The 22,728-nt window shown below is 33.8% G+C and overlaps 1 protein-coding gene across 1 annotated transcript in view; it reads left to right on the top strand.

The window, feature by feature from the left end:
• HIF1A (hypoxia inducible factor 1 subunit alpha) overlaps nt 1–20,170 on the top strand; it is a 40,070-nt gene extending 19,900 nt beyond the window's left edge. Inside the window, exons 3-15 of the mRNA XM_032875250.1 lie at nt 371–516; nt 596–680; nt 3,066–3,178; nt 3,764–3,966; nt 8,407–8,513; nt 10,168–10,315; nt 12,104–12,324; nt 12,980–13,266; nt 14,513–14,635; nt 14,733–15,157; nt 17,567–17,675; nt 18,208–18,334; nt 18,848–20,170. Coding sequence (XP_032731141.1) covers nt 371–516; nt 596–680; nt 3,066–3,178; nt 3,764–3,966; nt 8,407–8,513; nt 10,168–10,315; nt 12,104–12,324; nt 12,980–13,266; nt 14,513–14,635; nt 14,733–15,157; nt 17,567–17,675; nt 18,208–18,334; nt 18,848–18,999 — 2,246 coding nt within the window. The 3' untranslated portion in view covers nt 19,000–20,170. The remainder of the gene's footprint in view (nt 1–370; nt 517–595; nt 681–3,065; nt 3,179–3,763; nt 3,967–8,406; nt 8,514–10,167; nt 10,316–12,103; nt 12,325–12,979; nt 13,267–14,512; nt 14,636–14,732; nt 15,158–17,566; nt 17,676–18,207; nt 18,335–18,847) is intronic.
• The last annotated feature ends 2,558 nt before the right edge of the window (nt 20,171–22,728 follow it).

Below are 22,728 nucleotides of genomic sequence, written 5' to 3'. Positions count from 1 at the left end.
GTGAGTTGTTTTACAAAAGTGTAATAGGCCTAAAAATTAGAAATTAGAAATAATTAGAAGATGGTCATAACTCAGTCCTTCTTTAATGTGATTTTTATGACCTGCTTTTAAAGCTTCAGTAAGGAATTTTTAAGATACTGGCCTTTTTCCCCTCTTCTCTTGCCCTACCTTCCTACCTGTCCTCCTCTTAATAACATGACCTTTCTTTCTCTTTTCAATGTTTTGCTTGCTGTTACTTTAAATAATCATTAAAACAGCTGGCAAATCTAATTATAATTTTTAAATAAAGTATCGATATTTATAAAAATGTCTAAATATTATCATTTAAGTATAACTTTTAAGTTAATTATTTTTCTTGTGCTCTTCTTAGGTGATTTAGATATTGAAGATGAAATGAAAGCACAGATGAATTGCTTTTATTTGAAAGCTCTGGATGGTTTTGTTATGGTACTCACAGATGATGGTGACATGATTTATATTTCTGATAATGTGAACAAATACATGGGATTGACTCAGGTAAAATACATATTAAGAGCCCTTCTTTATGTTTTTATGATTTTATGATATAGATCTAATTTTCTTAATGTGTTTACAGTTTGAACTAACTGGACACAGTGTGTTTGATTTTACTCATCCATGTGACCATGAGGAAATGAGAGAAATGCTTACACACAGAAATGGTAAGAAGAGAAGTCTGTTGTTTGATTTAATATGACAGGTGGTTTTACATAATAAGATACTGTTACTAATATTTAAATTTTGCTATTGTATTAACCTAAGGCTCAAAACATCATTTCATGTTTAATAAAATGTTGCTCTGTTCTCCTGTGAAATCTACATTATTCTATTATTTAGAAATTTCATAAAAACACCTAAAAATTTTTTTAAAGCCCACCTAATTCCATGAATAATTATATAGATATAATACCACATAAGAGAAAATGGAAAAGTAAATAAAAAATTAGGCCCTTCAAAGAAGTCAATTTATAACCTACAACTTTTAAGCCAGGGAAAGTCATAATCAAATAATAAGATTTTAGATAGTGATTACACTTGAGGTACCAGTGTGTGTTCAGGGATTCTAAAGGACAAAGATAAAGAAAAGAGAAAGTTCACCAGATTTTAGGAGCCTAATACTTGCTTATTTGACCTCAGGATGTTCACAATTATTTAAGACTATGTAGTAGAATTACCAAGTATTAACTATGGATGCCCCCATGTTAGCAACAATAAAAAAGATCTACAAAGGCCTCTTAACTCTTAGGAATGAATTGTTAAAAATAAGTCTCTAAGATTTTTGGGAAGTACCTCTTGAATTACAAAAACTTGATAACTAAAGAAAGTCTCTTCACACCTGTGCTGTCTTAAACAAAGTGTACCGATAATTTATAAAGTTACCATGATGAAAAAAAAGTTGTCATTGTTCTCTGTGGCTCTCCAATTTAAGTGGATGTTTGTTTGCTTCTGTATTAAACAAACTCATGTTCATAGCACTTTTTGAATATTTTTATGGTTTTCTTTTTCATCTCATTTCATTTTGATAATAGTTAACCTCTATTGAGAGATTACTATGTCAGAATACTGTTCTCTGCCTACTATATGCTTTAACTTCTTTTTTCCTCATAACACCCTGTGAAATTACTATTTCTATTTTACTGAGGAAACTGAGGCACAGAGTTATTAAGTAACTTACCTAAGATTACTTGGTTAGTAAATAGCATAGCAGAATGTAGATTAAGCTCAGGTAGATGGGCTTGAGTTTACACTCATTAGTACTCTGGAGATCTTTCATGTTCACCAACTCTCACTACATGCTGTGGCCACTTTTGACCTTGCCAGTAGCAGCCCTCTTCTGCTTTTTAATTTCATACTTTGTGTTTCCTGTGAACTTGGAAAGCAAATGTATAATTTTTAGAATTTTATATGAAGGAAGAGTAAATACACTTCACACAGGGACCTAAATGGACTGTCAATTTAGTTTAATATAGGACTTCTAGTGTTTAGACTGAGGTTTGTACTGGCAACGTGCTTCCTTGGGGCTAGACTATGAATGGATGGATATTATGAAATTTTGTTTGGTTTGATAATGATGTTAATGCATTATTCTAAATCAAATGTATTATTACATAATATAGTTTAGATGCATGTTTTTAAACAAAATTTTTCTATATTTTTTTTGAACATGGTTTTTTAAAGCACCTGAACTTATTTAAAATTACTCCTCATGTAATGAATGTTTGATGTTTTGTTGAGAAACAAAAACATTTTTTTTATGATTTTTAGAAGTTCCATGTTGTATATTTAAGGCTGAATTCCTCATTAAGCCATCCAAGCCCTAATCTTCCCTTTCTCTTTCATTACTCTTCTGCTTGTACTTCATATTGCAGTAGCCTGAACTATCTACTGTTCCCTGAACATGTGTTCTTCATTCCGTACCTCTGTGCTTTTCATTTTTTCCTTTCACCATTTCTTAGTTCTATAAGGATTGGAATGGGAGTGAATAGACCTGATTTTATTTCACTCTAATTTTGCTTTGAAAAGTCATTTAGTATTTTATTCTGTTTTGTTTTTTCCTCTAGTAACAAAAGTAGAAATAATGTCATGGCTGCTTTACAGGAAGATTTAAAAAATCAAAAATGTAAAAAAATCAAATATATAAAAATGCTATTTGCTTTGAAAAGAAAGTTGCTATTTTAAAAGTTCTGTAAATAGAGTGCTCAAAGGTTTGGAGGAGTTTGCTGAAATTCTTATTCTGGGGTGGGCTTGTAAACTGATAGCACAATTATAAGGCAAATTTATACCACATTTATAGTTCTTTTTAATTTTGCCAACTTCACTGGCTTGGATGTGAAATGATTAACTGTTAGCTGAAACTGGGGAATCATTAGAGTTGTCATCCCCAGTCATTGATTGAAGCATGTTAGATCCCTTGTGTGTGTTGGAGTGTGAATTGCTATTCATGCTGAGACTTTCAATTGAAAATAGCACCTAGGTTCTACTCTTCCTGTGACAGATTTAAATGTTTAATTATGTTTTTAATTTTATTTCATGCATTCATTCATTAGGCCTTGTGAAAAAGGGTAAAGAGCAGAATACACAGCGAAGCTTTTTTCTCAGAATGAAGTGTACCCTAACTAGCCGGGGGAGAACTATGAACATAAAGTCAGCAACTTGGAAGGTAAGTAAAAATGATTTGTAAGTGGTAATACACATCTCAATACTGCCAATACTTAAGATAGCATTAGAACTGTGAGGGAAAACTTAAGAGTTGTTCATTGACATTTGCAGAGTTACCATCCAAAACTAGTAATTTTTCAGTTTGAGGCATGAACTTAAATTATGTGAATTGCCACACTCGCGTACCAAGCTAACTTCATCATTTGGCTTTGCTGCCCACTGAGTATTTGAATTTTGATAGAACTTAATTTTCTGTTTATTGTTGTTACATTTCTTTGCTCAGTGTTAAAACAGTCATCAAAGCAAGAAATAACAAAATAATAAACAGCCACTATGACCAGATGAATGAAAAATTAGCCCAGATTTATCTGGAAGAAATTTTTTAAAGAGTAATTTATGGTACCTGAGTCATGAGTGGTGTTACAGGGGAAACATTTATTGAGTTCAAAGATACGGTTAATCTACTAATGCCAGTAAGTTTTAGCAAAGCTTCCTTGCTGTGTCACACTTCAGCTGATTATCTCTGCGTTTTTTAATAGCATTTTTATATTTTTTTAAAGAACTACTTTGTTTTCCTTGTACACAGGTACTTCACTGCACAGGCCATATTCATGTCTACGATACTAATAGTAACCAATCTCAGTGTGGGTATAAGAAACCACCTATGACGTGCTTGGTGCTGATTTGTGAACCCATTCCTCATCCATCAAATATTGAAATTCCTTTAGATAGCAAGACTTTTCTCAGTCGTCACAGTCTGGATATGAAATTTTCTTATTGTGATGAAAGGTAAATGATATATAAGATATAATTTGAAATTTTAATTAGTCCCTGGCATTTTTTTTTTTTTTACTGTTCACTATAATAAAGACTGTATGCTTCCTTTCACTAAGTTGAATACAGTGATACATTGTAGAACTCAGTAGTATTACATTAACTTTATAGATGAATTCAGCCACATTTAACTATGCACTACAAATACTTTACCAAGGTGTTTTCCAGAAATCACAATGTTTAGGTCTTTTTCCTTTCTAATGTATTTAAAAAGAAAATAAATGTATTTCAAAGACATAATGCGTAATTTGAGGAAGAATAGATTACTTTTGGTTATGGACTAGAGAGGAAAGTTTTTTATCATCTCCTCACCCTACATATTGCCCATGATTTCTATTGCCATTTCCCAAATTTATGTCCATAACTATTTTTAATTGCCAATTTGATATTTTTATTTTGATATTCTTCTGTATTAATAAACTGAGTATTTCTATGACTGAACTATACTGCCGTTCCTCCAAACAACTTTAAAAATTGCTTTTCCTTTTAAAATGCTAGCATGCTTAGTATATCACTGTAGACACACAACTCCTGCAAAAATCTGGAATTTATCCTTAACTTTTATTTTCATTGTATGTATTCAGTTTTTCTCTAAATCTTACAGATTTACTATGTTACATACATTTCTTGATCCATTCCCTCCTTCCCACCCTTCTCTACTGCCACTGAATTCTTAAGCTCATTATTACAACCTTTGGCTCAAATTTTTGCCATAATCTCCTAAGTTGTCTCTCTGCCAGCGGATGTATGTAGGTCTTTTAATCTCTCATTCACATTCTCAAAAAATGGACTTCCTAATGTAAAAATTAGATCCGGTTATATTACAGTTGAAAATGCCTCAGTTGCTTCCCTTCATCTTTACACAGAACAAACTTCGGTTTGTAACAATTAGAGGAGGGCAGGAGATTTTTCTTTATCAAAAGATGTGCTGAAAAACTGAAAGAAAAACAGACCTCCACAATAAAACCCAAACTTATTAGCATGACCAACAAAGATATTTATGACCTGACCCAGCCCACTTGTCTAAATTACTCAAGAAAAGAGGTGATTCCTTTGGTGTGGCCCCCTACATCCTACAGCTGGAGATCACCACATGCTGACTCCCTGTCTCAGTGCCTTACACACATTTTCCCATTTTGCACTGAAGTTTTCTTCAGTACCTAACACATATTTACGTTTCAAGAGCCACCTACTCCTCTGTGGAGCCTTCCTTTTTCCTTCAAGAAACTATACTATTCTTTGTGCATACATCTGTTACAACATTTTTTCTACTCTCAAAAATTATTTGCTTGCTTGTCCCATTTGAGGTGTAAGACTATAACACAGTAGCTGAATGCATAGATGCCAGAGCCAGGCTACTAAATCCTGACTTTGCTGCCTGTATCCAGATGATCTTGGGCATACTAGTTTTTCTTTTTGAGCATCAGTTTCTTCATCTTTTGGTAGGGTCAACTTAAAGGCTGTATGAGAAAACAAATTTTAAGCACTTAGTCATAAAGTATAGGAATTCCCCCCTCCCCACTGGACAAGGAAATGTGACAGAGCTCTGGCTTTAAAATCACATAATCCTGGCTTCAGTCCTAGCTTGCAGCTCTGATACTTAGAGTTGGGCCTTGGTATGTGAACTTAACTATTTCAAATTTATGATCCTTACCTCTTAAAGAAGGGTAGTATTTTGAGGAAAGGCTGTTGCCAGGATTAAAGGAGTTTCTTGAGTGTCTTATACATATAGTGAATGCTTTATTTACCACTGGTGTCAGCTATCAGAAAAATGAAGATAGGAAAGCTAGTAAGTATTTTATGGCGTTTATTCCCATTATTCATGTGAATATATGATAGGACAGAGATACCCGTATCTTTTTGAGGAATTATTTTTTATTTTTTGAACTCAGTAGCAAAGTATAGAAGTAAATTGGGAAGAAAGGCAAGTGGTGGAGCTAGAATGAGAACTGAGAAAAGGAGTGACATTTCTCTTTGGTTATATTAGAAAACTGGAAAATGATCATGACAGAGGAGTAAAGACTGCCTGCTTATAGATCAACCAAGTAAGGTTTTGAGTTCGACCAGGAGATTATTGTTTTCTGGTTAGAGCTCTTTCTAGAAACTTCTCATATCTAAAACCTAAGAACTGAGAGCTAGAAAAATTTTTGCTCAGTTTTGATAAAATCTAATATATCAAACTTCTGGCATTCAGAATATCTCTCCCCAAATACTTAATATTTACTGTACTAATTTCCACATGTAGTCATTATACACATTTATTTGAACATCTACAAGTTCATGGCAAAGTAGAAATGAAGAGCAATAGTTCTTACTCTCAGGACACTTAAAATGAATAATATGCTGCATAGTTGCTTTAGATCACAGGTTCCTAGTCCCTTAAGAACACTTTTTTGATAAGATTTTTCTGGATCACTCCCCTTTCTGATACAGAGTATAAGCTATGTAATATTCCAGAGTTAAATAAAATTGACTTTCTAGGAAAATACGCTGTTTATATTTTAACATCATATATCCCTCAGTGATAGACATACCTTAACTCAGATTGAGAAGTACTGACTAGACATCTAATTAAACAAGAGATTCTTAACATGATAATACAAAGCCCTCATTAATCTGGTTACTTCTCTAGCCTCATCTTTCCTCACCTGCCTCCCCACCCCAACCACGAGTCTTTCTTGTTTACACACTCTCAAGCATTTTCTCATCTCCGTCTTTGCTTCTGGTATGCCTTCCTGAAATGGTTTTGCTCGCCCTGCTTCTCTCCTGAGTTTGTCTCATTAAGTCTCCTATAAGAAATTGTCCCTCACCCCACTAGTTCTTCTTATGGATAAGGGTAGTTCCTCTGACTGCTGCAACAGCCGCATTATTTCTGCACTTACCACATTATTTCATAAGTAGTAATGGTAATTGTTCCAGAAGATTAGCAACATGTTGAGTTTTGACCTTGTATTTTTACACCTAGAACAATGCCAGGCATACTTAGGTGTATAAAGATTTAAATAATGGAAGTTTTTTTAATTCAATGGGAATTTTATTTAAATAACCTATATAAAACCAATTAAAATTATTTTTAGAGTATAATTTAAAGAACTAGGACTTTTTTATAAGACAGTTTCCTTTGTAATGCTGCCACCTAGTGCAGATGTGTTTAGGGATATCCCTTTGTAAAGAAGTCTGGATTTTAGCTTGGTTTGGTTTAATTTGTTTTTTTTACAAACCATTTTCTATTTACCTATTTTTATTTTGGAATAAATTATATGAGAGATCTTGCCTTTAAGTGTGACAACACAAAGAATATTACTTTCTATATGTTTCTTAGAAGGATATCGTCCATGTATGTTTTCCATAGTTTTTTTGGACACAGTACCTTAAGTAACTTTTGCTTACACCTTGGTTAGAAAGTCCTTTAAATTCTAAAGTCTGAGAAATTGAAAACTTGAACTCCTGTTTTGCTCTCAGGAAAAAGAGAATATTTCTGTTTAGTATGGTGCTAAGAAGACAGCATTCTCTTTCACATGAAATGCATTCCATTTCAGACTGCTTATACAAAGTAATAAGATCTAATCTCTGTCCTAAAAGAGTTGCCCGGAAACCAAATGGGGTAACTGAATTATTTTCTATTCCATTTTTAGTTTGATATCATTTTTTCATCTGAAATGAATTCCTATAATTTTGTATTATTTAAAAAAACTAAGAGCATCTTCTAAAACCAACTAACATGTAATTCTTAAGTTCCCGTTTAGTGTAGATAGTCTTTGGTTAGTGATATTAAAATTCTGTAGTAAAGATTTTTTCCACAAAGTGAAGCCTTGCCCAAGGGGACTGTTAAAGAATCTGGTTTTATGGTAAACAAATGTTAGATTTAATCTTATATTTCAAATTAAATGTCAGTGACTACACTTTTATAACTTTTATCATTTAATTTAGTACTACTTTCTATTTATGAATCCCCTGTCTTTTTACCAAACATAAGTACTGTAAAATGTGATGAAAATAGGGGGCACCTGGGTGATGCAGTGGGTTGAGTATCTAACCCTTGATTTCTGTTCAGGTCATGACCTAGGAGGTGTGGGTTCTGGCCCCCTTATCAGACTCTGTGTGCTCGCTCTTTCTCTTTTTCTCTCTCTCAAATAAGTAAATCTTAAAAAAAAAAAGGCAACAAGCTTGGGTGAATTGGGTGAAGGAGATAAAAGGGTTAAGTAGCAGGATGAACCCAGAGGACCTACTGAAGTGCATGGTGCTGCATTTAGTTAACTGTAGAGTTACTAAAGGTGAGATGTGAATTTATTCTAAGCCAAGAAGGATGCTCTTCATGCATATCAGTTACTTTGGAGAAGCAGAACTTTTACACTTAATTTCTTTTTTTCTCTTCTTACATTTTTTACTTAACAGAATTACTGAATTGATGGGATATGAGCCAGAAGAACTTTTGGGCCGCTCAATTTATGAATATTATCATGCTTTGGACTCTGACCATCTGACCAAAACTCATCATGATAGTAAGTACAGTGGAAGAACTACAGATATTCTAATTATTTAACTCTTGCAATCTCTTTACTGTTTAGCCATATATCTAACTTTTTGGTTAAAATTAACCAGTCTTCCTAGACTAAAAATCTTTTTTTTTATTTTTTATTTTTTTTTTAAGTTTGGGGATTGAACTCACAAACCTGAGATTAAGACCTGAGCTGTGATAAGAATCAGATGCTTAATCAACTGAGCCACCCAGGCACCTCTCCTAGACCAAATGTCTTTTTTTTTTTTTTTTAAGGTTTTATTTATTTATTTGAAAAAGACTGCAAGAGAGTGCAGGAGCAAGGGGACTTAGGACGGGGGAGGGGAGAAGCAGGGTCCCTGCTCACAGGATCTTGGCACCCAAGCTGAAGGCAGATGCACCAACTGAACCACCCAAGTGCCCCTTCTACACTAAATGTCTTAATAGAACTCTTCATAGGGGATTTTGACCATTAAGTCTATGTTTTGTGTTATAACCAGTACTAGTTAAGATTGAATCATTTAATGATATATAAAACTACCTTGGGGGGCCCTGGGTGGCTCAGTGGGTTAAAGCCTCTGCCTTCGGCTCAGGTCAGGACCCTGGGATCAAGCCCCATGTTGGGCTCGCTGCTCTGCAGGGAGCCTGCTTCTTCCTTTCTCTCCCTGCCTTCCTCTCTGCCTACTTGTGATCTCTGTCTGTCAAATAAATAAACAAAATCTTTAAAAAAAAAAAAAAAACTACCTTGGTATTTTAAATATGAAGACTAAAAAAAGATCATAGAATATTATAGCATCATTTTCAGAATTCATACAAGTATTCAGACCAGTTTGGCACATGAAAGGTACTCAAGAAAATAATTGTTCAGTGACTTAATGAATGTGAATGTGAATGTGATCAATGTCATGTACAAATGGTAACCAGTACCCTTGATATAAGATACAATTCTGTTTTACTCATGAATGTTATTTAAAGATCCATAGTAAGTAAGACTTTGAAATCTCACTTGCCTGTTTAATCTATACCTAAACATGACTTCCCAATGTGATTGGGATTACCTGAATGTCGCTGAGTTGGTATGATTAGCCTGGGACCGAAGAATGAGCCCAAGTTGGCAGTCAGGACCCCAATCCTCTTGATAATGTCATCATTACTATTTATCTAGTACTTTCTCCCAAATCAGTAAGAGATTAAGGTTGTCTAAATTGCCAGAAGATTTCAGCATGGTATCAGTTGAGATTCAGGTATGCCAGCCCAGCTGTTTTGAAGCATCGTTAATTCTCTGGAAACCTCAGTAGAAATACTGCAGTGCTACTTGCTTGAATGCTCTCTGTAAAATCAAGATTATTCATTTTCTAGTCTTTCTGATTCTTTCAACATGTAAGTCATTAAAGGAATTTTAGTCATTGCTGTCCCTCATTCTTGGCTTTCATTTTATTTAACATGAAGATTGGCAGGAAAGGAGTTTATTTGGGGGGTTAGAAAAATGAAATGAGTATATCTTGGGTATGCCAGAGCTTTTTCTCTGTCAGTTTAAACAGTTAAAATTGATTCCATTAAAATAAACATCTCTCTTTCTTGAAATAATGACCAACATTCAGCATCCATTCATTTGACTGAAAATTCAAAGTTACTTTTCCTTTCCTTTCCACTCCTAGTGTTTACTAAAGGACAAGTCACCACAGGACAGTACAGGATGCTTGCCAAAAGAGGTGGATATGTCTGGGTTGAAACTCAAGCAACTGTCATATATAACACTAAGAATTCTCAACCACAGTGCATCGTATGTGTAAATTATGTGGTGAGGTAAGCTTGGAAAGTAGATACTTTGGGGAACAAGTCATTACTTTTTTGGATAATCTGTTCTTTTATAAGAAGGAAAGATTATAAATGTTAACTGAATTTTATCTTCACATTTCTACCTAATTATGGTTTTCAGTGCTCTGACCTGAGCTATTCTACACTGATTTTACTATTATCTGTAGCCATCTCTTCCCATCCTTTTCACTCCCATTTTTAAAAAAGACCTTGGAAAAAAAGCCCAGATCTCCTGTTGGATTAGTTTGTTCTAGTTGTGTATCTATCAGCATATACTATCTCAAGTAACTATGTTATTTTTGTAGAAGAATACTGGCCTTGGAATAGTTAGATTTGTGTCATAGTCATTATTAGCTCCATGACCTTGGGAAATTTTCATTTCTTTGAATTTAACCTATGTAGGAGAGATGATAATAACTTAACTCAGAAGGTTGTAATGAGGATTAGATGAAATCCTATATAAGGTGATTGTAAAAGGCTGTATAATGTGGCACATGGCTCTTGTATATTCATGAACTCTTCTTTTAGTTGTTTGGCTTGTGAATATTATGGATATCATAAGCCAATCTTTCATTTGATCTACTTCAGGTGACTGCCTCCTTCTAGTCCATCTTCTAGATTACCATCATAGTGAGTTTACTTGCATGAATATCTGATCATCTCATTTTCCTTAAAATGGTTTTAAAGATCTTTTTATTACCCCCAAGATAAACCATGACTTACTTGCATAACATCATTTCTTGTCATTTTCTATACTCCCATGCTTTCACAGTTTCTATCATCTTTCTAAAACTATGACCACCTCTCTTAGGAAGACTTTGGTCATTTGTTTTTATTTTTGCCACTTCTGACCCCATCCTTTAATGTTGCTGTTGTAGTTTTTTTCATACTTTAATGTTATAATATTAGTGCCAAAAAGAGTTCTCTTGTGGCTTTGCCATTATATAAGAATCACCCACTTGGAATGTCTTTCTTTTCACCCTACCCCATCTGCCAAAAAAGCTTACTTGAGCCAGAGTTTCAGCTTGTTGGCTTCTCTGTGAAGCAGACTTTCTCTATTTTAGCATTTACCACTTTGATTTTTAATTGTTTGAACATCTACTTCACATTGGGTTATAAACTTCTAAGGGCAAGGGTTAGGTATTTTAAACTTTGTATCCTTGGTTCATTTCACTTAGTGAACACTTAAATATTTGCTGATTAAAGGGACAATAAAATTCACATTTAAGCTAAACACAAAAATGGATCTATTCATCATCCCTTTTCATCTCTATCCTGCAGGTGTTAAATCATGATATCGTTTTCTTACCACCAAGGAAAATACGGCAACCTTCTTAGAAAGGCCTTGGTTGTTTATCTATCTTTATATTCTAGAACCATCCTTAGGTCATGCCTCATAAATCAGTCCCAAAGAGTTCTTCTGTACCAGTTCCATTCCCAATCAGCCCAAAAATAGTGAAGATCTCTTTGTGCCTCTTATATACTTGACTATTAACATTTCTTTGTCACCATCACTCTTTCCAAAGGGATAGCTGAAGTTTCTTAATTGGTCAGTTTTGAACTATGTTGCATTAAGTTTTTTTTTAAAGTGTTTATTTCATATTGGTATTTTAAACCCTAAATGTGACCAAGTATGCAAGAGAAATTAGGATAAGGCATCTTAAAATGTTCCTTTTCATAAAGTAGAATTTTAAGAGAGGGTTATTTCAGAGACCATCCCCCCCCCGTATTGTGTCAATGCTCCTTTAAGAATTACTAATCTCTCTCTTTTGACAGTGGTATTATTCAGCACGACTTGATTTTCTCCCTTCAACAAACAGAATGTGTCCTCAAACCAGTTGAATCTTCAGATATGAAAATGACTCAGCTATTCACCAAAGTTGAATCAGAAGATACAAGTAGTCTCTTTGATAAACTTAAGAAGGAACCTGATGCTTTAACTTTGCTGGCCCCAGCTGCTGGAGACACAATCATATCTTTAGATTTTGGCAGCAATGGTGGGTCTTTAGTTATTCTTCTGATTGACTAAAGACTGTTGCTACAAGCCCATTTTAACAGAACTTGGACATGTTTTTGTTGGTATCATTTGGACATCATAGTCTTACATATTTTGTTTTTCAAAGTCTTTTTCAAAGTATTTATGTAAATATTTTTGCTCCTATAATTTCTCAGCATTCCTGCTTCTGTCACAGTGTTGGAAGTTGTGCTTCAAAGGGTTCTTGGTATTTCTTCTTCCCACTTTAATGTTTCTCACTCTATTTCTCTATCCTATTGCCATATTTTCTCCACAATGTAGAAGTTATATTGCAGTAAGTGTAGTTCATTAAAAGATAAAAACCAGTCATACCATAATGTCAAACATTGAAAACGAAAACTGTAATTTTCAAAGTTGGTGTAATTTTAATGAATAGAAGGTATGAAAAGTTGGAATTGCAGGGCTCTTATGCCATAAATATAATAGGAACTGTCAATAGTAGATTGGAAAGATAACTCAGACTTAATTATACTTATTATATGTGTAAACTTCCTGGTTAAGGAAAATTTGGTAACATTTTTGAATGAATTAGACCTTTTGTAAAAGGGGGCATACATTTCTGTATATGTTGAAATCTAGGTATTCTTTAAATGGACTAACAATTTTTTTCCCTATAGACACAGAAACTGATGACCAGCAACTTGAGGAAGTTCCATTGTATAATGATGTAATGCTCCCCTCATCCAATGAAAAATTACAGAATATAAATTTGGCAATGTCTCCATTACCTGCTTCTGAAACTCCAAAGCCACTTCGAAGTAGTGCTGACCCTGCACTCAATCAAGAAGTTGCGTTGAAATTAGAGCCAAATCCAGAGTCACTGGAACTGTCTTTTACTATGCCCCAGATTCAAGATCAGCCAGCTAGTCCTTCTGATGGAAGCACTAGACAAAGTTCACCTGAGGTAGGTTCATGATATAAGAAGAGGGTAGCTCACATTTTAATGTTCAGGAATGTATTTATAAAATGAATACAAAAAGTCTTGAATTTAGACATCCACAGATAATTATGTGTGCCCCTATCATTACTCCAGGCCCATTGTTACTGCCCTTTGAGTTGGAGGATTGTCAAGTAGCAAAAGGCTTATTTTAGTGAAGCTTAAAAGGGAAAGGACCCTAAGCTATTTGCATAATTTAGCCCAATTTCCATCACTGTTCTGGATTAGCATAACATGAAAATACCAAGAAGTTCTCACACAGAGTAAATACCTAATAACTATTTTTTATTCAAGTTCTGTCTTGGTAATAGTTTTTCTATAAACACAGTGAAAATATTCCAGGGCTAGACTGAGGCCAAGACTAAAGATGTCACATAGATCTCTGTTTCTATATCTAGAATGATTCCATTTCAGAGCCTCTTAGGTTTAAAACTATGCTCAGGAGTAGGGCAACTCAGACTTGAATATTATGACCTGTGAGGCATAAATAGGTTTTAGAAAGTGGTGAATAATTTTACATTAAATATTTATCAATTGAGACTGGCAGGCAAAGAGTAGGAGATTTGACATCTCATAGCCTTCTGGAGAATGTATTCTGTGCTGTGGTTGCTCTGCTTTACCTAGCATAAAAATCTATTGATTCTTTTCTTTTCTTTTTTGTTTTTTTAATCTAATAAAGATGTTAAAATGAAGGAAACAAAAGTTTATGCTTAGACTATATATTTACAGTTTTCTGGTTAGAATCCTTGCTCAGAACTCCTAAAATAGTACTGCATTCATTAAGGTGAGGGCAAGTAAAGAACTTAAGTCTCCACACCCAAAATACATGTGAGATTTTTAGGTACATCTACAGAAGTATGGCTTTTCAGAACAAAGGAAGATTCCAATGAGTGTATCATACCTAATTATTGGCCAGTTAGGTACCATGTGGGAGTGGAATTATAAGAGAGTTTTTTCTTCAGAAGAAACAGACAAATGTATCTTTTAGTCCTAATTTTATAAATGATGTTGTTACACAGCAGAAATGTATATATGGCAAAATTAGTTAAAAATGTAAGCTCAGAAGTTTAAATTCTCACTAGTTAGATAAAATGTGATGGAAGACACAGACTTTATTGTGTAATCTCTGAGGTGTGATTTGAGAATTGTGACAACTAGCAAAATAAATCATGTTTCCTCAGGGAAAAGTAAACACACTGAATTCCTTTTACAGCCTAACAGTCCCAGTGAATATTGTTTTGATGTGGATAGTGATATGGTCAATGAATTTAAGCTGGAATTGGTAGAGAAACTTTTTGCTGAAGACACAGAAGCAAAGAATCCATTTTCCACCCAGGTAGAGGAACTTATTTATTATATTTTCTATCAAAGTTTATTAATTTTTAGTTTGAAGTGATATTGGGTTTAACTTGTGTTTACTTGTTGCTTTAAAGGACACTGATTTAGACCTGGAGATGTTAGCTCCTTATATCCCAATGGATGATGACTTCCAGTTACGTTCCTTCGATCAGCTGTCGCCACTGGAAAGCAGTTCTACAAGCCCTCAAAGTGCAAGCACAATTACAGTATTCCAGCCGACTCAAATGCAGGAACCTCCTGTTACCACTACCAGTACCACTGCTACCACTGATGAATTAAAAACAGTGACAAAAGATGGTATAGAAGACATTAAAATATTGATTGCATCCCCATCTCCTACCCACGTACCTAAAGTAACTACTAGTACCACAACATCACCTTACAGTGATACTGGAAGTCGGACAGCCTCACCAAACAGAGCAGGAAAAGGAGTCATAGAACAAACAGAAAAATCTCATCCAAGAAGCCCTAATGTGTTATCTGTCACTTTGAGTCAAAGGTATTTACATAATAACATTCAAGTTATAGTTCTTTTATTATTTTTGAGAAAATATGTGTGGTGGTAACTTATTTCTAAACATAGCTAACTTTTGGTAAATATGCTTTAAGAACATTAAATTGACACACAAAATTCTGGTAAAACAACTGCTCAAAAAAATGTTTCTAAATTGTGTACTTTCTTAAAAATAACCACATCACCAATCCAAAATGTAGGAGTTAGGTCTTCCAGTACCTTTTAAAAATATAATGTAGCCAGTAAGTTCTTAACTGTGCAAAATTGGCCCAGTTTCTTGTAGTCGTTTAAATCAGACTAGTTAACTATCCTCATTGTTTTTGTCTCTTTGAGTTATTTTAAAGCTTACCTGAATAAAAGACCTTCCAACTTAAGGGTATTTCCAATTCCCCATTTCAAATTGAGCCTGATAGTCTTCAATCCTCAGTATTCAATACAGGTATTTACAAGCCGCCTTTTAAAATTTATGTGTAATTGCTTTTATTTTTCATGACATATTAATAGAACATTAGCTATGTTATAGGTTAAATTAGTGTTTAAGAGCTATAACAGGAATCTAAGCATGATTAATGATGTTGCTTTTATGGAGTTAGTCTGAGCAAATACCTGTATACCACCCAAACTTTAATAATTTCTGTATATAATTTTTATAGTGGGATTTGATATTTTAAATTTGAGGCTGTACTCAAGAGGAAATAAGTTTTAGCTAGTCAGTGGGGCAGTATGAAGAGGAAAGAAACAATTCCTTTTCTACTGTGCCTTGACTGAACCAAATAACAATAGCAAGAAAAAAGCACTGCCATAACAAGAATTTATGGCTTTTTTTCTCTTGCCCTTCGTCACTATTTTGACATAGAATGCTAGGAAGAACCTTTTCCCAGAACTAGGAAAAGATCTTGGAGCTTTAGATTAACAAAAAAACTTTTTTTTTTTTTTTTAAGATTTTATTTATTTATTTGACAGAGATCACAAGTAGGCAGAGAAGCAGGCAGAGAGGGAGAGGAGGAAGCAGGCTCCCTGCTGTGCAGAGACCCTGGGATCATGACCTGAGCCGAAGGCAGAGGCTTTAACCCACTGAGCCACCCAGGCGCCCCCAGATTAACAAAAAAACTTTTTTTAATATAATGTTTATATTACTTTATAAATTAGTATGTCACCAACTGACTTTAGACTGAGTTCCTTAAGGCAGTGACAGTGTCTTAGACATTTGAGTGGTGCTAATACTTAGTACACTATGTAACGTGTGGTACTTTTCAGTAAATGGTTATTAGATGGATGGATGAATGAATATAGTTATAGAATTGGCAGTGACTTTGAATTTATAGTTTACTGTTAGCTACAGAGGACTGTGGGATGTTCACTTTTCTGAACAACTGTGTACTTGTCAAAAGCAAAGTGTAACATCTAGTCACTTTTGTAGGTTTTTTCACATTAGTTCCAAAATACTACACACTAAACACTTCTAAGAGATGAACTTACCTTGAAGAAAGTCTTTCTCTTTACTGCTACTAAAATGGTATTTACATGACAGTAATACTTCATAAAGATAATGTATTTATATAGGAATTTTAAAACCTCCCTATCTATAAAGTGAAGGTTTTATAGACTTTTTTAAAAATAGAAACAAAACTGCATGTAGGAGAGCAGTTTGAATAATGCTTATCCATATGGCATTCCTAACTATATGGAACAGAGCAAGGAGCCATTGTGATTGTGTATGGGCTGGGGGGAGGAGTTCTTGTAAAGACAAAACAGAATTCATGTGCCTGATGCATAAAACGGTTCTTCACTATTTAATATTAATTTTAAGTGCAGATAGTTCAGGTTTGATAACCAGATCAATACTGAGGACAAAGTGGCTTAATGGGAAAGATTACTGGGAGAGAAGTGAGTATCAGGAGATCTAGAATGTAGCTAACTAGGTAACTTGCTTAAGGTCCCATTGCTAACAAGCTTCAGGTCTCATTTACAATATGGGTGTTATATACCTCCTTATCTTGGAGATGGGGATGATGCTAAAATGAATTAATGACCTGCAATGTTCTATAAACAAAAACACTATACAAATGTGAAATTAATCTTGTATTCCTATAGTCCCAATAATATCTGTATTATACTGGGTGAAATGAAGAGTCAATATTTCACTTTAACCTACAAAAATATCAATTTAGTTTTGTTCAGATCTATTTTATAAATAGGTAAATGCATATTTTAAGAAATTTTGTTTCAAAAATTGAGCTTTGACTTTTAAGATGATAAACTTCAGTAATCAGGAAAGTTCTTGTACATAAAACATTATATTCCTTAATGTTGGCAAATAGGCATTATATGTTTTCAAAAAGTTAGTTGGATATTTTAAAAATAATAGTAAAGCAACCATATTTTTTTTTTCAGAACCACCATTCCTGAGGAAGAACTAAATCCAAAGATACTAGCTTTGCAGAATGCTCAGAGAAAGCGAAAAATAGAACATGATGGTTCACTTTTTCAAGCAGTAGGAATTGTAAGTGTGAAAGTACATGTTTGTTTTTCTGTCTAGCTAATGTGCCATGTATAAGTAATTCTTTATTTCTTCCAAATACAAGAGTTGTATTTTCAGAGGTTAAATATTGTTTCTTCCACTTTGTATGCACTACTTCATAGAAATAAATTGAATGAATACAATCTCGTTGTAAAAATTCTCAACAATACAGATGAATTTTAAGTAAAAAGTGAATTTCTTCACTCTCACCACCAGTCTTGTTCTCTTCCCTTTCAGTTACTTTCCCATCTTTACCCCCAAAAAGCAGTAGTTAATGTTAAATCAGGGATTGTGTAATCCATACTGATGTTTTCAGATCATATTAACTAGAAAGCATTTACAGAAACAGTTGCCATAGTGGCAAATGATTTTATCGTAGTATTAAGAGAAAAAAAAATAATTTAGGGCCGTTATTTAAGAAATCTGCCTGCATATTGTTATTAAACTGATTTCAGAGTTTTTGATTTTATAAAAATTCAACATAGTAAAATTGAAGTAACTTTACTGTTTTTAGGGAACATTATTACAGCAGCCAGACGATCGTGCAACTACTACGTCACTTTCTTGGAAACGCGTAAAAGGATGCAAATCTAGTGAACACAGTGGAATGGAGCAAAAGACAATTATTTTAATACCCTCTGGTTGGTTTATTCTTTCTACCCTTGAACATCCCACGGAGAATTAAAATATTTGAAACTTTATTTAGAAGGTTTACTCTCAGTGAGAGTGATTTTCGTTCTTTAGCATCATTAAAAGTAATGTTAGCATTTTATCTACTGGTGGTAATGGAGGAATAGCTATTTCAAGATGGAACTTTTAATTTTTAGTAATTATATTTTATATATCTGTGTCTTTAGCTAGCAATATTAAATAGAAGCTGAAACTTGTACATTTTTATGCCTTTTTCAAAACTGATTTATCACTCCTTTGTGCCATCATGTCCTTTAAATGCTTCTGACAGAGCACCAGTAACACTTTATTGCACTTGCTTGTTTACATAGCTGTGGTTTTGCTCCAAAACCACAGACTAAACCATAGATTAAAGACCCAGAGTTTATTTGCTTCAGTTTCCTGCAATATCTATAGCATAGTGAATGTTCAGTAATATTCATTGACTAGGTGAATGAATACTTAGGCATGTCTTTGTTTTTCAGATTTAGCATGTAGACTGCTGGGGCAATCAATGGATGAGAGTGGATTACCACAACTGACCAGTTATGATTGTGAAGTTAATGCTCCTATACAAGGCAGCAGAAACCTACTGCAGGGTGAAGAATTACTCAGAGCTTTGGATCAAGTTAACTGAGCTTTTTCATAATCTCATTCCTTTTTTTGGACACTGGTGGCTCATTACCTAAAGCAGTCTATTTATATTTTCTATATCTAATTTTAGATGCCTGGCTACAATACTGCACAAATTTGGTTAGTTCAGTTTTGATGCCCTTTCTGCTTCATTTACATTAATGCTCTTTTTTAGTACGTTCTTTAACGCCAGATCACAGACAGCACATTTTCACAGTTCCTTGGTATTTAAACCATTACATTGCAGTAGCATCATTTTTAAAATGCACCTTTTTATTTATTTATTTTGGGCTAGGGAGTTTTGTCCCTTATCGAATTATTTTTAATAAGATGCCAATATAATTTTTTTGAAGGAGGCAGTAACCTTTCATCATGATCAGTTTGAAAAATTTTTACTCAGTTTTTTCACATTTTACATAAATAATGATTTGCCAGCAGTACATGGTAGCCACAATTGCACAATATATTTTCTTAAAAAAATACCAGCAGTTACTCATGCAATATATTCTGCATTTATAAAACTAGTTTTTAAGAAGAAATTTTTTTTTTTGGCCTATGAAATTGTTAAACCTGGAACAGGACTTTGTTAATCATATAATAATGATTCTTAAATGCTTGTATGGTTTATTATTTAAATGGGTAAAGCCATTTACATGATATAGAAAGATATGCATATATCTGGAAGGTATGTGACATTTATTTGGATAAAATTCTCAATTCAGAGAAATGATCTGATGTTTCTGTAGTCACTTTGCCAGCTCAAAAGAAAACAATATCCTATCTGTAGTTGTGGAAGTTTATGCTAATATTGTGTAATTGATATTAAACCTAAATGTTCTGCCCACCCTGTTGGTATAAAGATATTTTGAGCAGATTGTGAACAAGAAAAAAATCATGCTTTGTTAGCAAAATTGCCTAGTATGTTAATTTGCTCAAAATTTGATGTTTGGTTTTATGCACTTTGTCGCTATTAACATCCTTCTGTTTTCATATAGATTTCAATAATTGAGTAATTTTAGAAGCATTATTTTAGAAATATATAGTTGTCACAGTAAACATCTTGTTTTTCTATGTGCATTGTACAAAATTTTTCATTCCTTTTGCTTTTTGTGGTTGGATCTAACACTAACTGTATTGTTTTGTTACATCAAATAAACATCTTCTGTGGACCAGGCCCCCTTTGATCAACTTTTATTGTAAAATATTTGCTTCAAGTGCTTCCAACTCATAAAATTGATTACCAACAATTTAATTATCTTATGAAAATTACGTAAATAATTATTTCTATTTATTTATCACTTTAATGTATATTCTGTCCCTAAATGTCAAGTAAAAGCAAACTATAATGTTCCACTGTAAAAAATATGCTTTTAGAAAAGAAATTTGTCATTTTTTAAAGTTATGAAGCTATTAAAGTAAAGCCAATTTTAATGCTTTAATCCCAGGTGAATGGGATGAGTGAAACAAATCCTGAACATTATAGTTACATAATGTTGTAAGGGCTAGAAGTGCCTTTAAAGATTTCCAATCTATTCCCATTTCATAGATGAAGAAATGTAGACCTCAAATGGTAATTGACTTGTCTAAGTTTTCAAGGTAATAAATTATTACACCAAAGATTTAAACTTAGGTCTTCTGACTCTAATCTGAAACTAGAACAAACCTTGCATTTTTTTGTTTTAATGATACTGTATATATTTTTAAAATAACTTTACTCATTTTTCCCTATATTTTGTTTAGAGAATAGCTGTCTTTCTGATTATAAAATACATTCTCACTTTAAAAAAAACAAGCACAAAAAGATGAAAAATCACTGTGAACCTCTGCACCTAGAAGTAAAAGCAAATGATTTTTATGGACAAATTACATAGGCAGTGCCAGAGCCTTAGGTCCTGATGTTACAAGAACAAAATATCCTGAACAAAATGAACTAAGCCCCAGATCTTAGGTGGCTCTTCTTCTCTTAGACTGAAAAAAATGTTAATTGTCATAACATGAAAATTCGGGAACAAAAATTTGTAATATAAAGACTTCAAAATTTTGGGGAGCACATGTATACTTCACTGTAAATACTACAATCCGAAGCACGTCTGCCTTTCATTACATATAGTAGAGATGGAATGTTAGAATAAAATAGTTGCTTAATATTTTTAGGTCAAAATAGCAAAAATTCTTGCTTATTTTGGTAGCAAATTAACTCTAGCTGAAAACTAGACGTTTATGTATAGTTTTCAAATATTAATAAGTGGTCAGATTATGTAATGACCAGGAGAAAATGACTTGTTAAGAGCCATGATTTAGAAGAGAAAACCACTTTAAAGGGCCACGGGACTGGAGAAGAGAAGTGCCCACCTCTTGGTCATTCACCACGCCCGGAGTATTTGAAGCTGTTGGAAATAGAAAAACCAGCCCTTTCTTCCCAGTATTTGTGCCCTCTCTCTGAGACTGTCACTTAGTACTTTATAATGCCTTTCTCTGAAGTATAGCCCTGCTCTAGCAACTAGAATTCTGTAATCGCTTTTCTCTCTTTCCTATGCATGCCTATCACTTTCTCACTTTGCTCGTGCTGCTGTATTATTTTGACACCTGAGCAAAGTATGGCAAGGGAGTTTAGTGTATTTTGTTCTTTTGTTCTAAGCGCTACCTTTAGCTTTGGAACTAAGAAGAGTTCCACAGACAGCTTACCACAGCTAAGTACAATGGCTTTTAGATTATGAGTTTAAAATGAATCTGACATCTATTAGGTATTATATGTTAGATTTTGTGCTAAGCATTTTGCATGTTATCTTTCAATCTTCAAAAAAACACCTGTGAATTTATCTCATTTTATAGGTAAGGAAACAGTTTTGGAGAGGTAGCTCAAGGTTCAAAGTATCTGAGCTGGCCGTGGTGCGGGAATACCGCAGGGTGTCAGCCAGTCCAGTACAACATACCCTTTTCCCTGTTAACTGTTTAAATAGCAAACGGGGGGCGCCTGGGTGGCTCAGTGGGTTAAGCCTCTGCCTTCGGCTAGGGTCATGGTCCCAGGGTCCTGGGATTGAGCCCCACATCAGAGTCTGCTCAGCAGGGAGTCTGCTTCGCCGCCCCCCACCCCCCGCCTGCTGCTCTGTCTACTTGTGATCTGTCAAATAAATAAATAAAATCTTAAAAAAAAAAATAGCAAACGGGTGGGGTGAGGGCAATGGAATCATAGAGAACAATTAGGGTACGTCCTAAGTGAGAAATGGCAAGACATGAAATGAGTAAAAATGGTGTTCTAAAGGGCTATCAAATTTTGAGTCTGATCTAGAGATTCAGGTGTCTGGTGATGAAAAACATTAACTCACAGGTAAAAGAGGTGATTTATGAAAGCCCGTCAATGAACTATAAAAGGTTATACCAATGTATGATATAGTTCTCCCACGGCTGTGCTACTTAATGGCATAACAGACATGTTTATTTTAAGTCTGTATAACTTTGCAACTACCACTCCAAATAGCTCTTTTTCCCCTCCAACCTCTAAAATACAGAAAAGATGAACTTAAAGTTACTGGCTTTGCAAAAACTTAAACATTTAGATTCTAAAAGTCGAGATTTCTAATATAGCAACATCAGAAAAAAGGTTTAAAGAATATGGAATCTTTTTTTTTTTTTTAAGGATTTTCGTTAAATAAAACCTTTGCCAATATATTGCCAACTGAAAACAACAAAAGTGTAACGGAAAAAATCTTTCACTCTGTTTTTTTTTTTTTTT

Source organism: Lontra canadensis, unplaced genomic scaffold, assembly GCF_010015895.1.
Source record: "Lontra canadensis isolate GAN:19392208 unplaced genomic scaffold, GSC_riverotter_1.0 scaffold55, whole genome shotgun sequence".
Classification (NCBI taxonomy): domain Eukaryota; kingdom Metazoa; phylum Chordata; class Mammalia; order Carnivora; family Mustelidae; genus Lontra; species Lontra canadensis.
The sequence above is the reverse complement of the archived record's forward strand: the minus strand, read 5'-3'. Positions and strand labels throughout refer to the sequence as shown.